General features: G+C 48.6%; 1 protein-coding gene across 1 annotated transcript in view; it reads left to right on the top strand.

The window, feature by feature from the left end:
- Positions 1–15066, top strand: part of GALNT17 (polypeptide N-acetylgalactosaminyltransferase 17) — a 447043-nt gene extending 431977 nt beyond the window's left edge. Inside the window, exons 10-11 of the mRNA XM_059038422.2 lie at positions 12549–12716; positions 13528–15066. Of these exons, the coding sequence (XP_058894405.1) occupies positions 12549–12716; positions 13528–13656 (297 nt within the window). The 3' untranslated portion in view covers positions 13657–15066. The remainder of the gene's footprint in view (positions 1–12548; positions 12717–13527) is intronic.
- Positions 15067–15494: the final 428 nt, after the last annotated feature.

Genomic DNA, 15494 nt, shown 5'->3' with positions numbered 1-15494 from the left:
CATCTGCTCAATCTCAGTATCCCCTACGTAAATAGTTGGCTTGACCATGAGCAGGAAAGGAGATTTCAACTTGGTGGACATACGGACAGCCAAAGGGTCACCCTAGCACTCCAGGTATTTTGTCATGCAGGCTCTGTTGGGGGTGAGGCTCCTGATACACTGCCAAGCTGAGCCAGGAGCTAGCCAGAGTCACACGTGGCTAGTGAAGGTCTTTGGTTCCTGCATCTTAGCAAAACTGGAAACCAGGAAATGACCCTTCACATCCTTCACCAAACGGATTCCTCCCTGGCGATGCTAAGAGAGGTATTGCCTTCCCGTGTGCTCTTCTGTCCAGTGGGAGTTCCACATCACACCATATGTCTCCCTTCTTCCACAAACCTCAATAGTATTACAAAAAGTCCCTCTTTGTAAGAGGAAAGTCTGTGAGGAACCGGAGCAGAAAGCCACTTTTCTACTAGACTCATTCATAATTGGGAAATCCATAGTAAAATAACACTAAGGTTCTATTTCTCACCCATGATATTTGCAAAAAGTTTTTACTGTGACAACATACTCTGTTGTCAAGGTTCTGGAGAAATAGCCAATGTCATAGATTGCTGGTAGAAATGCAAACTGGTGCCACCATTCTGGAGGAGAGTTTGGTAGCACCCAACAAAGCTTCAACTTAATTTTCCACTTACTTTTTGTCCCAGCCGTCCCACTTCCAGAAATCTACTCTGAAGATACATCTTCAACAACATGAAAATCCAGATGTACATTGCTGTATTGTTTGCAGTTGCAAAATGTTGGAAGCTACCTTCATGCCAGGTCATGGGAGAGAGTAGTTGAATTATCTAAGCTGTGGCACATCCACACCGTGGAGTAGTATGCAGCTATGAAAATTAACAAGGGCAATTGCTATGAACTAATACAGAGTGATTTTAACATACTGTTAAGTGAAAAAGGCAAAGTAGAAAAGAATACGTATAGTATGCTACGCCTTATTTAAGACAAATGCTAAAATAAAAATAAACCCCTATATCTGCTCATCTGTGCAAAAAAGATGCAGGAAGGACCAACCAGAAACTAATGAGATTGGTTACCTACGGGGGGTGGGTGAGAATGGGACGGAAAGGACGTGGGAATGGAAGCAGGACAGAAGGAATGAAGGGACACTCTCTCCGGGTCCCTTTATACACAAATCTGACTCTTAGAACTACGATGGTGTTTCAAATGGCCAAAAATAATAATACATTCAACTAGAATGTGGGGAACAGGACCCAACACGGAATGCCAATGGTGAAAACTGAACCCGATGAGATTATAAATGAATTATGTAACCGTACGGAAGGATGGGAAGAACATCACTAAGTAACTTTGGAACTGTTTGGACAATTTTGACTTGATACTATAAGGTTAAAGAAAAAGGAACCACCGCATATACTGTATTCTAGTAAGTAAGCTTGTTTTCTGCAGGGGTGTGGGCGAACAGTTCACAAGGAAAAAGGGATGGTTAGACTGAATCCTGGGACATTGGACTGGAATGTGCAGGATCAGGATGAATTTATTTTATATGTTATATATGCACACATATACATATATAAACACATTTACATATATAGAAATAAGTTTGTAAAAATATGGAAAAAAAATGTGTGCACAGGTTAGTATACATGCATATATTTCCCAGCTCTGAGGGGGTCTAGAAGCAATGAAACCCTGGTAACAATGAAAACATCTAGTGCCCAGATTTTGGATGATTCCAGAAGGAAAGTCTTGTGATGTCAGAATAAAAGGAAATTCTGAAAAGGAGGTGGTGGCTTGTCAAACGAACTCAGAAACCACCCTAAAAGAGATCCTAATGGCCAAAGCTGGAACTAGTTGAGCAACAAAGTAAATAATAATACTATTGGAGTGCCATCCATATAATAATTTTTTAAAAGTCGGCAAGTACATACTGATATAAATAAATAAATGGTGGGAGAGAGACAGCTCTTCCTTTCAGTAGAGTCCACTTAAAAAATGTAGAAGGGGGACTTCCCTGGTGGCGCAGTGGTTAAGAATCCACTCGCCAATGCAGGGGACATGGGTTCGATCCTTGGTCTGGGAAGATCCCACATGCCGCAGGGCAACTAAGCTTGTGCACCACAACTACTGAGCCCATGTGTCACAACTACTGAAACCCGCGCGCCTAGAGCCCGTGCTCCGCAGCAAGAGAAGCCACTGCGGTGGGAAGCCCATGCACCTCAAGGAAGAGTAGCCTCTGCTCGCCGCAACTAGAGAAAGCCCATGCGCAGCAGTGAAGACCCAAAACAGCCAAAAATAAATTTAAAAAATAAATGTAGAAAGGATGTGGGAAATGAAAATCACCATGGCAATCATGACAGTAATAGCTCAATTTTTAAAATTTATTTATTTTATTTATATATTTTTTGGCTGCATTGGGTCTTCGTTGCTGAGTGTGGGCTTTCTTTATCTGCTGTGAGCGGGGCCTACTCTTCGTTGTGGTGCACGGGCTTCTCATTGTGGTGGCTTCTCTTGTTGCAGAGCACGGGCTTTAGGCGGGCAGGCTCAGTAGTTGTGGCTCATGGGCTCTAGAGTGCAGACTCAGTAGTTGTGACACACGGGCTTAGCTGCTCCATGACATGTGGGATCTTCCCGGACCAGGGCTCAAACCCATGTCTCCTGCATTGGCAGACAGATTCTTAACAACTGCGCCACCAGGGAAGCCCATAACTCATTTTTTAAAAAATGATTGTTATTCCTTATCTGAACACAAATCAACCAGTACTAGATACTCAATAAAGAGTTACTGTAATTGCTCTATAAATACTATTTAGAACATATAGTGTGTAATGTGTATATCGTTAGTATATTATATATTTTATTTGTATAAATAAAAGTGTGTTATATAAAAAATTTTAGAAAAGAAGATATTTACATAGCTTCAAATTATCTCCCTTTGTAAAGGGAAAATAGTAACGTTACAATTGAGAAGCCCAGAAGACACCACCTTAACCAAAAGATCAAGGTTAATGTCACTGGTAATAAGACACCACAAACCCCCAGTCTGATGCCCTGAAGGGGCACAACATCACCTCTGGTTTTCTTGCTAAAAAATGTATAACTATAACCTTAATTTTAATCATGAGAAGACATCAGACAAGTCTACATCAAGGGACATTCTAAAAATAACTGTCCAGTACTCTTCAAAAGTGTCAAAGTCATTGCAAAAATAAATGAAAAAAAAAAATAAATGAAGAGAAAAGATAGTTCTGCCTAGACCAAAGATGATAGTGTTTGTGAACCAAGGATCATAATTAACCAGATTTTGTATGTCTGAGGTCCCCCTAAGCCGTCAAAAGATAGAAATAAACAAGATTAAAACTAGTATTTTAACGAAAAACAAAAAAGAAACGAGAGACTGAGGAGCTATCCCAGGTCAAAGGAGACCAAGAGACATAAGCCTGAGATGCAATGTGGATTCAGGACTGGATCCTGAAGAAGAAAGGGACATAGTTGGAAAACTGGGGAAATTCCCACGAGGTCTGTAGATTAGTTAACAGGACTGTACCAATGTTAATTCCCTGGCTTTGCTAATTGCGTCATGAGGATGGAAGATGTTAACTTTAGGATAAGCTGAATGTTAGGCATACAGGACCTCTCTGTACTATTTATGCAAGGTTTTTGTAAGACTAGAACTCTTTCAACTTGAAAAGCTTTATAAAGCTGTTCAGGAGGTCAAGTTGGCTGGAGTTGATGGTTGAGAGGTCAAGGAAAGGGACAAGGAGATGAAGGTGACAAGTCCCTGGCTGGACAAGCAGAGCGTGGTGCCTTTTGCTGAGGTTGGGGTCCCAGGATGCCGAGTTCTGTTGTGGGCCCTGTGAGTTTGGGGGTGGGGCTTTGGGAATCCCAACGTGGTGTCCTCCCCAGGCAGCTGAACATTCCAACTCAGTGCTGAGGGCAGAGCTGCAGAGGCCGATGGGGCTCCAGGTGCGTCCCAGGGAACAGCAGGCCAGGGGTCCTAGGACAGACCCTAGTGTGGCTCCACATTTAGTGGGTGATGGGGCCAGAGCACTGGACACCAGAAAGGTGGGTGTCACACCAACCAAGGAAGAGCAGAGCCAAACACTGCTGCCCAGAGGGCCAGTAGCCAGACTGCACTGCATGTTCAAGGCAGTAACCCAAAAACCGTGGGTAAGAGGAAGCCAGGCTGGATTGGGTGCAGGGGAGAAAGGGAGGTGAGGAGGTGGAGACATGATGGAGAGAACTTTCCGGAAGCTTGACTTTGAGGGAAGGTGAGAAGACAGATGAAGTGGCTACGAGGGACCAGCACTTGGAAGCGTGTTTAAAAGCAGAATAAGGGGGATAAAAGACTAAACAAAAAGAAACTAGTTATGTTTCTAAAACGTTAGTGGAAAATCTAGAGAACGGTGAGAATTAATGCTCAGAAAGTAGATGTCTGTCATCTGAATTTGAGAAAAACTATAATTTCCCACACATCGAATTATGGGATATTGGAGCAGAAATGTAGGCTTTTTTCTTTTTTTCCTAAGAGGAATTTATGAATTCGCCTCAACAGAGACATGGAAATCAATGGGTCCACCAGCCCAGGTTTACCCTCCAAGACCTACAATTTCTAGCTCACCTAGCACAGGTTACAATGTTGAAGCCTCCAAATTCCAGGGACGGGCATTCTTCCAGGGAGTTCCAGGGATGTGTTCTCTCCGTGGAACATGAAGAGGCCGTGGCACGTGGTGGGCAACATACAAATGTTTAATGTTGAATGAGGGACACATAAATGGCCTATTAACTCCTGGGGCAGGAGGAGGGGGCCAGATGCTTTGGCCAAGCCTGTGAGGTGGCCCTGGGGTGAGCCCAGGGTGGCTTCAGGCTGGGACAAACACAGGATACACTGGTGGGCTCAGCTGGGAGGGTGGAGACGGACAGCATGAAAGGAACCACTGTGCCAGTGGGAGTTTTGGCTTCTAGAATCGAGGGAAAAAATATAGTGTCTTCATTGGAAAAAAAAAACGGGGGGGGGCGTGCCCTGACTTTTGTAGGGTCATTGTCGTGGGTTAAATAACATCCTGCCAATGAACACCCCCAGAACAAGGCCCGGAGTATAATGGGTGTTCAGTGACGATGGAAACCTCGTCCTAAATCTCTGGGGCTGGTTCCATATCAGAGCATCTTCACACCCACTCTCACGTGTGGACATCGTAACCAGGCCCACGTCAAACTCCTCTGTTAAGGCTCTGAATTTTCGGGTGGTCCAGGCTGATCTAGACTGGCTTCTAGCCGATGGTTTGCCTGGATTCATCAGGGAGCATGCCAGGAGCAGAAAACAGGCTGAGCTCTTCTTCCCCCACTGCAGAGGTGCTGCAGGAGGGGCAGAGTCCAAGATGAGAGGCCAGGGGCGCTAACGCCCCAGGGCAGACATCCGTGGAACACACAGTGGCTTTGGGGATGCTGAGTATCAAGAGCCCAATTCAAGGCCCAACCCTTTCAGGAATCTGGCCCATTCCAGGCAAGGGCATGTAGGATCTGGACCAGACCAGGGAAGGGAAGTGGGGGAGGGGAGGGGAAGGACAGGAGCAGAGCAGTAGGAGATGGAGGGTCAGGCGTCCAACCCAAGAAATGCACACACCCAGCCCAAGGGAGCTTGACGGGCTGGGTAGCTGCGTGAGGGTCCTGGGCTGCCCAGCAGTATTGCTGAAGCCGTCGGGGCAGCCTCCCCTGGGCAAATGGTTCTGGAGACAGTGGGAAGCCTGGAGTGGCTGTGGGTCAGGAAGGAACTAGGGCTGGGAGACGCTGGTCACGTGAGCCCACACGGGAGCCGAGAGGGAGGAACAGGGATCTGTAGTGAAGCAGGAACAAGGCCGCAGTTCTCCACTGGTGTGTGAGGTCTGGGGAAATAAGGGTAACAAGCACACAGGGTTTACTATACACTGCATCCTCTTCTCACTAATTTGTTTGGTTCCATAACTACCCCCTGAGATAAATCCTAAAATTATCCCCGTTCTGAAGGTGAGGAAACAGACTTCCAGAAGGCAAAGTAACTGGCCCAGGGTCAGAAAATTATTTAGTGGCAGGGCTTGGATTTCTTCAACAGGCTCCAGAGTCTGAGTCCTTAACCGTATAATATGCTATCTCCTTCGATGACACAGCACAAAGCCAGGCTGCTGTTTGAATTGGCAGAATGAGAAGGTGAGACAGATTTAACTAAGATCAGCTGAAAAGGGAAAAAAAATGTTTGCCAGCATTTCCATACCGTACCGGGATATAATCCTACCTTCCTATTTCACAGATAGAGACAAGAAAGAAATGCATCTGCTTACTGAAAAATAACGTCTGTCTCATTCGAAAGCAGAGTCTTTGCTCCTCTGACCAATTTAGCAGTCAGGGTGAGGTTGGCAGGCACGCTTAGGAATTTGCTTGTGATCCTTGGGAAGCTGGACGGGACTATACTACTCACCCATCCCCTCTCCCACTTGGCTCTTCCGACCCTCCTCCTGGTGCCCCCCACCCTCAGGACCCCTCTCCCAGAGGCCCCCAGCTCTCGCCACAAAGCTGTGTGGTCCAGACCCTGTCATCCCCGTACCTCCAGAGACACTGCCCCAATCCATCCACTCCTGGACCCGTCTGCAGGAAAATCAACCTAAGGTTTTGTAGCACAAATACGTCTCCCCATTCATTCCAAGTAGCAAGTGCATTTTCTGGAAATACCGTGCTTGAATCCAGCATGGTGGGTCATAAGGGTGGATGGGAGAAGATTGAGGAGAGAGGTCCTGGGCACCATCGCACCCCCCAGGAGCTGGCTCTCTCTGCAGGAAATGTATCTGGTTCCATAGCATGCCTTCCAAGCTCCCAGATAGATTTTTAACTCAACTTTATTGAAGTATAAGGTCGGTGCAATAAACTGCATCTGTTTAAAGTGTACAATTGGAGGCGTTCTGGCAGGAGTACACACCTGTGGAACTCCCTGCTCAATCAAACTACAGAACATTTCCATTCCATCTCCATTCCTGCCCCCACCCCGAGATTCTTCCTGCTCCTTTTCTCCACCCCGGCTCCCAGGCAGCCACTATACATCCACTCTGAGATATAGTTGGAAATATTTGTGTGTGTGTGTTTGGTTTGAGTTCTGGCACTCCCTGCACAGTGGTGGAGAAAGTCTATTTGTTTTTTAAAATTGTACACATGTACACGTAGTCACCAGAAACCACTCTTGTGGGTTCAGCCATGCAACAAACAAATAAATTCACCCCAGAGCAGTTTTGAATCAACAGAACCCATCTCTCTGTCTCCTGGGTAGAAACTGGATAAACTGCATTTTTCATTTAGCAATGGTTTTCTACCCTCACTAGGCCTGATTTTAAACTGATAAGAAAGACTCTTAATGTGAAAGCCATTGCAAGCCATGTTTTTATTGACAATCTGATAGATTTTGCTGTGTTCCGGAGTTATTCACAATTATTTGGCTGGTTTTTGTTTATTTGGCTATAACCTGCATATTTGAGTTTTCCCTCAAGGTTGTTAAATGTGGGTTAATAGTTTTACATGCCTCTGAGATCATTTCTAATAGAAAATTCCTTTTTCTCCTAAATGAGAATTAACTGTATTTGAGCTCAGAGGGTTTTTTCCTAATGCATTAGGTTTGTGGATAATGACATTTATTTCTCATGGGCCCAGAAGCCAAATCTAGAATAATCCCATTCAATTCAAAAGACATTTATAGAGCTTTTGCTCTTTGCGAGATACTTTTCTTGGTCCTTCTGCTATATGACAATGGGTAGGACGCTGCGATACTAAAACAACGACAAAAATCTGTAACAGGGAAAGACATATTAATATCACACAAGTACGTAAGCTGAAATAGATCACATGGTGGGGTGGCTTTGTGGAATGAAGCGAGATGGGGTAGGGGTAGGGTGGGGTTATAATTTATTCAGGGAAGACTGTTGGCTCTTTTTGAGAAACTCCAAGTCATCTGTCAGACTAAGCCGAGAATCAAAGAGTTAAAACAAAAGGTGAGTTGGGGACCTCTAGTAGAAGATCATGGTTACAAGTTTACTCACAAATCCGTGGGCATTAGGAGCCATTGAAGGTTGAGGCAGGGAATGATAGAATCTGAATGTGCAGGATTGGGAAGGACAGATGGAAACTGTGAGGGGCTGGAAGGAGGAGGACCAGTTACAAGCCTACTGCAGCAGTTCAGTTCCCAGAAGAGTCTTAGCCGGGATGTTAGAAGGAAATACATGAGAAATTGGCCCTTCTTATCTGTGCTTCTGAATCTGCAGATCGAACCAACGGAGAATCATGTAGTACACATTTCTTGAAAAAAATCCACATGTAAGTGGACCTGCCTAGTTCAAATCTGTGTTGTTCAAGGGTCAACTGTATAAACAAGAGAATCGATGTTCACATAAAAACTTATACAGAACTGTTCATAACAGCATAATTTATAATAATAATTTATAATATAAATGTAATATAAATAATATAAATATAATTTATAATAACCCCAGTTCAGACATCCATCCCCCGGTGAATGGACACACAGGATCATCCAGAGGAGATGGGACTCGTCCGTGCCTTGAAGGGAGGCACCAGAGAATATGGATGCATGTTGCCCCAGACTGGAGAGGAGGTGACTGGGGGCTGCAAGAATGAAAGGAGACGTTGTGGAATGGAGAGAATTGCGTTGAGCTCTAGGAGAGTTGAAGCCAGAAGGTTCTAGAAGGAGCCCAGTAACTAACGTTCCCAGGCAGGGAAACAGCTGAAGCAAAGCCCTGGAGGCAGGAAAGCAAGGTGGACATGCAGAGGACGGGGAGCAGAGGTCCTTACAGAAGGAGCACTAGGGGGTGGGCAGTGGTGGGGCTTGACGAGATGGGCTCTCAGTCCAGGACCGGGGAAACTGGGGGACCTGGTGGATGTCAGGTCTCCGCACTCACCACCTTTCCCCTGACCCTGGCCCCTTGGCCAGGCCAGCAGAGCCCGTGCATGTGGCCTCCTTGTACGGGTTCCCCGTGTGAGAAACCACCTTCCCTCAGAAAAGAAATCCCACAGGGCCCTCCTTGCCTGGGGCTGGATATGTGGCCTTTTGCAGGTCCCGGAAGTCTGGGTCTTATTGTTTCCATGTCCTAAAAGACCTCAGAAAGGAGAGCTTCTAACTCCCAGTGGCATTTAGCTTCACTCTTTAAACATCTGGGTCACAGATATGCTCAGTTAATTAATGTTCTTAGCGCCACTCGCGTGCCTGCTGGGTAATAGATTGATTCATAATTTCAATAAGCAGCTGTGTATATCTTTCCCCGAACATAAAGGCAGCTTGCTGTCATTCATCACTTTGCATTTGATGAATTTAAACACGTTCAGAGAGACATTGTTGAAGGAGGGATGGGGCAGGGCTTCTGATTTTTGTTTTACCATTTTGCCTCTAACGGTTATTCTGATTTGGAACTAATTTGGCTCTAAAACACATGTTAACCACATCTCTCTCTCAAGGGCATTTAATAAACTGTCACTTGCTCCTGAGGGGATCAGGCAGGGTCCCTTTGGGGATCAGAACAGAGGCTTTCTGAGCAGCTTTCACCAGAAGAGAGAGCCCCTGCAGAGCATCTTATCCCCTGATGAGGCACTTGTGTCCTGCGGCAGAGCTACTTTTCTGCGGCATTCCTGGCCAGCAGGGCCCAGGCTCTCAGGAAACCAGGATCATCTGAGAGGAGGCTCCTCTGCTGCTCAGCTGCTGGGCCAAGGCCGCCAACCATCGAGCCTCCGGGCACCCAAGGATAGAATCCAGGACCCGGCCAGGTGACCAGATGTCTTCATGCCGGTTTCCTCTTCTTTGAAATGGGAAGGGTAATAGCACCTACCTCACAGGTTATTGTAGAAATTACATTATTTATTCTCTGTCCCATGCTTAGAAATGGGGCAGAGTATGCCTCCAATACATGCTGGCTGGTAATATTATCCTGTAATGGATTAGGCGTCCGTTGTATATTAATAACGGTCATCACTCCTGCTCCAGCCACCTCACAGCATCATGAGAATGAACGTGAAGATTGTGCCTGCCTCTCGCCAACCTGCCCTGGAATCATATCTCAGTGGGAATACAGCCCCATCCTTGTATTCTCAGTGCCTGTCCCCAGCCTGGGCACACAGAGGACTCTTCAAAACGTGTGTGTGGAGTTTAAAGGAACAGCTCTGGCTACAATTTTGTAAATGATGACGTTCATCACATTTGTAATGTGCTCATTCACAAACATGTTCAGAGCCCTTTGGTCTGTGATTGTCTCCTAGGAAGAATGAAATAAATTGGACACGATCCCTGCCCCAAAGGAGTGTGAAAGACAGGTGAATGTATTTGTTCAAAAGTTGGAATACAGGGTTTTAAACAACATGGGCAGTCAGGAGAGGCCAAGGCACCAAACTCGTATGGACTCGCAACTAGTTGTGAGAAGGATTGTCAGGCAATATCACCTGTGTATCAGATAGCTATTGCTGCATAACAACTACCCCCAAACTTAGTGGCATAAAACAATATGCATGTATTTGTTATTGCTTACAAGTCTATGGGTCATCTGGATGGTTCTGTGATGTGGCCCAGGCTCAGGTGATTTGGGTTGGACTCTTTCACGCACCTCCCATCAGCCAGCAGCTCGGCTGGGGGCTGCCTGATCTACGATGACTTCATCCACTTGTCTGGTGGTTGACTGGCTGGTTGTTTGGGCCACGTGGCTCTCATCCTTTAGCAGGCCATCCTGGACTTACTGCCATGGTAGCAGTAGGGTTCCGGGAGGGTGGAAATATGCAAGGTGTATACCAGCAACAGACGCATCCCCCTTTCTGCTACATTCTGTTGTCCAAAGCAAGTCACAAAGCCAACCAGTATTCAAGGATGAGGAAACAGACTCCACTTCCTAACAGAAATTGCAGCAAAGTCATATTGCCCAGGGTGCATAGGAAGATGTGGCCGTCTTGGGAATCGACCCAATGCTAGCTAGCATTTGTTGCAGTACACGGAGCATGGAGCAAGTACCAGGACGAGGTTGCTCATTGAGGGTGTTTCTGCCTTTCCATCATTAGAAATAACATTGCAATAAATGCCCTGTACCTAAACCTTTTTCTTCCAGTTTTATTGATATAACTGACATACAGCCCTGTATAAGTTTAAGGTGCACAGCATAATGATTTGACTTCCATACGTCATGAAATGATCATCACAGTAAGTTTAGTGAACATCCATCATCTCTCCTGGATACAAAATTAACTAGAAAGAAATTTTTTTTCTTGTGATGAGAACTCTTAGGATTTACTGTCTTAACTTTCATATATAACATACACCAGGGTTAATTATATTTATCATGCAGTACATTACATCCCTAGTACTTATTTATATTATAAGTGGAAGTTTGTACCTTTTAACTGCCCTCATCCAATTCCCCCTCCTCCCCACCCCTCTACATAAACTTTTGTTCACAGTGCTAATTATTTTCTTGGGATAGATTTTTTTTCTTTCTTTTTTTTTTTTTCTTTTTTCTTTTTTTTTTTTGCAGTACACAGGCTTCTCACTGTTGTGGCCTCTCCCGTTGCGGAGCACAGGCTCCGGACGCGCAGGCTCAGCGGCCACGGCTCACGGGCCCAGCCGCTCCGCGGCATGTGGGATCCTCCCGGACCGGGGCACGAACCCATGTCCCCTGCATCGGCAGGCGGACTCTCAACCACTGTGCCATCAGGGAAGCCCGATTTTTTTTTTTTTCTTTTTTCTTTTCTTTGGCCACACCTCATGACTTACGAAGGGATCTTAGTTCCTCGACCAGGGACTGAACCTGCACCCTCGGCAGTGAAAGTGCGGAGTCTTAACCACAGGACCACCAGGGAATTCCCAAGATTTTTTTTAAAGTAGATTTATTGGGTCAAAGGAGAGAAACATTTTAAAAGCACACTGCTTATGTTTTGCAATTCCTGTTTGAAAGGTTGTAGTAATTTACCCTCCCTCCAGCCCATCTTAGGCTCACCTTGACAAAATACAAATAATCTCTTTTTTTAAAACGTGGTGTCTCATTGTTTTGATTTTTGATTTATTTCAATACCTAGGAAGTTGAATGCTTTTTCATATGCCTGTTTCTTCTGCAGTGAACTGACTGTTTGGGCCCTTTTGCAGCAGGGTAGATTTAATTAATCCCGGTTTACAGATGAGGAGGAAACGGACGCTCAGAGAGGTTAATTGACTTGTTCAAGGTGGCCCAGCCAGCTGGAAGCAGAGCCAAGCTTTAGAAATCAGATGTCCCGCTTTTTCACTTATTCCTGCTCCCTGCGTTGTTGAACAGAAGGCCAGACTCCTGAAACATTGACCGAGGACATGCTTAGAAGGAAATCAAGGAGTGGCTCTGTATCCAGGCTTAGCAAGCCGTGGGCTTCCTGGACGGGGCGCCCCTGTGAGTTGGGTGCGTGTGTGGATGTGTGACAGGGACTGCAGCATGAACAAAGTCCTGGGTGACCCATGTGTCCCTCGTGGTCTCACCTCTACCTTCCGTGGCCCTGCCGCTCTGCTCTCTCCCCAGCTGGCCCGCTACACCAAGGAGGGCTTCCTGCACCTGGGGGCCCTGGGGACCACCACGCTCCTCCCGGACACCCGCTGCCTGGTGGACAACTCCAAGAGTCGTCTGCCCCAGCTCCTGGACTGCGACAAGGTCAAGAGCAGCCTGTACAAGCGCTGGAACTTCATCCAGGTAAGTGCTCCACGGACAGGCCTGGCGGCCCAGAGCATGTGAGGATGCTGCGAGCTCCCCCGGAAAGGGCAGCCAGCAAAGTGCAACCCAAGGTCTCCAGCTTAAGGCTAGGCACGTGGACTGCTGCACATGTTCAGGTGGAATCTCTGGGGGCTTTCCCTGTGAGACAGCCTTCAGGATCCCTGCAGCAGCGCTAGGCTGGGCTGGGCTCTGATACATCTCGAGAGGGAGTTCGGGGTGATTTCTCTGGAATCTTCTAAATGCCAGAGGGATGGAGAAAAAGACTGAGACTATGCCTGGCAGTCCCCCATCGTGACGCCACCCCCTACCAATGCTTGCACCTGGTTCAGCCACTCAGACTTGGTGAAGCTTATTTATTTTCTGACTTTAAGGTTTCCAGAGAAGGCCAAAAGGCCCAACGATCCCTTCCCCGCTGTGCACAGAACTTTGGTGGGATTGTTCCCCAAGAGGGGCCGTGTGCTGGGCGCTATGGTGGTTAAGTCTCTCTCTCTCTCTCTCTCCCCCTCCCTCCCCTTCTCCCTGTCTCTGTATCTCTGTCTCTCCCTGTCTCTTTGTATCTGTCTCTCTTTGTTTCTATCTCTCTGTTTCTCTCTGTCTCTCATTCTCTATATCTTTCGCTGTCTCTGTCTATCTCTCTGTCTGTCTCTCCATCCTTGTCTCTGTCTCTCTCTGTTTCTTTGGTCCTGTCTCTCTGTCTCTCTGTTCCCGTCTCTGTCTCTGTCTTTCCGTCTCATCTCTCTGGCTCCTTCTCCGTCTGTCTCTTCTCCCTCTCACCCCCACGTGCTCCCAGAATGGCGCCGTCATGAACAAGGGCACAGGGCGCTGCCTGGAGGTGGAGAACCGAGGCCTGGCTGGCATCGACCTCATCCTCCGCAGCTGCACGGGACAGAGGTGGACGATTAAGAACTTCATCAAGTAGTGGGAGGAGCTGGGGGCCTCGGAGCCTGGCCCCCGGGACAGGGTCTGCGTCCTCTGGACCAGCCACGCTGGGCGAGAACCAGCAAGGAGTCGGCAGGTGCTCGGTGGGCCTCCCAGGGCTTTTCCAGGGCAGCCTGGGGCCCAGACGGAGACGCTGCCTCTGCATCAGGCATCCAGCTGCCTGAGGCTCATGCACCCTGGCAGAGCTCCCTGACCCTTCTCTGGGAGCACAGGAGCCGTGTACGCTGCAGCCTGGATGTGGACCTGGTTCCGAGGGGTGACACATCCCACGTCCTCCTGCTCTTCTTCCCACCCACTTGCAGGACTGGGACTGGCGGGGGTCCCTCCTTTTTCTCATCTCTCGTAGCAGCAGCAGCAGCTTCTGAATTCCACCCGAGCCCTCAACGAAGTGGAGGGGGCGGGGTGCTGGGCCACAGCCTAGCTCCCCCTCCTCTGAGGAGGCAGCGAGGCCCTGAGGCTCATGTCCCCCCCGTTGCTTCTGCCCAGACTCCTGTTCACAGCCCAAGATCGCCAGCCCCCAAACCTTTCCAGCAGGTGGCCTTGGACTTTTCTGGGCCCCGCCCCCGAGATGACCTGGAAGGAGCTGATGCTTCCACGGGCACCTGGGCGCTAGGATCCTCTGTGCCTGGATCGGCTCCTCCACCTGTGTCGTCAGCCGGGAGCCAGAGAGCACGTGCGGTGGTCTCAGCTGTGAGGGCCCCCAGGCTGGAGCCGGGCCCATTCTTCTCTGCCTGCCCAGGGCCCGGGGAGCCCGGACTCACAGGGGCTCCCGCAGCGGGGACGGCAAGCAGCCCCCATCGGGAGCCTCAGGACTGACGTCGGCACAGCGTAGGCGGCCAGGACCCTGGAGGATGCTCTCGTGTCTCCCTGTGCCCTGCCGGCTGACAGGGAAGAAGGCAGTCGAGTCCCCTCTGAAGAGTAATAACTTCTTTCTGATTGCCCTCTGGTCAGGGTGCGCTTATAACTCAGAGTTAATATATGGACGGGTGTGCATGCGTATGAGGCTGTGTGCCTGGTGGGGCGAGCGTGCTGCTGCCTGTGCGAGCGTGCATGGCGCGTGCGTCCGGGCGTGTGCGTCTGAGTGCGCGGTAGAGCAGGTGCAGAGCTGTGGCCTCGGACTTGCCGCATTACTGCCAGCCCAGGTCAGGCCTAGGATGCCGAGGAGCTTGCGGGGGGGCGGGTTGGCCAGCAGGATGGGCAGGGCTGGCACCCCAGATGGAAGGCCGCCCTCTGCCGGTCCCGGTCTGTGTCCCTCATGCTGTCCGGCCAAGCCCTGCCCAGAACCAAACCCCATAGCTGCCCAGTTCGGGGTTCACAGTGTCTCATTTGGTGGCATCTTACTGGTGATCATCTCCCCCTTTGTGAAATAAATACATACGAGCACTTCCCAGCTCAGCCTGTTTGCTTCTTGATTCTTCCAGAGCCCGGGCCAGGAGGCATTTCCCGGGACGTGGCAAGGGCTTCGGGTTTATGAAAGGCAAAGAGCATTCACCTCGTGGGGCGGGGACACGGCCAGCCTGCCCTTGCTCTCGCGTCCCCCCCAGAGCAGGACGGAACCTGACGTTGGACACCTGCTTGCTAACCCCCTGTTGACCCCAGCTTAGAAGGGTCAGGTAGGTGCAGAAAGCTGGGACGGAGAGGAGGGCCGCGGGTGACCTGGCCAAGCGTCCCGATCCGCCTCTTCCTGCTGCTGGCAACCACTCCCATCTCTCGAGACCAGAGAGCCCGTAGTGGAAGCAGCTGCCCCTTCTATTAGTGGAGAAGTGAAATCCAAAACGATGGCAGGCCTTCTGCCCTGGAAATGAGCCTGGAAGGACA

The sequence above is a fragment of the Kogia breviceps genome, chromosome 14 (assembly GCF_026419965.1).
Source record: "Kogia breviceps isolate mKogBre1 chromosome 14, mKogBre1 haplotype 1, whole genome shotgun sequence".
Lineage (NCBI taxonomy): Eukaryota > Metazoa > Chordata > Mammalia > Artiodactyla > Physeteridae > Kogia > Kogia breviceps.
Note: the sequence above shows the minus strand (reverse complement) of the source record. Positions and strands in the feature narration are given on the sequence as shown.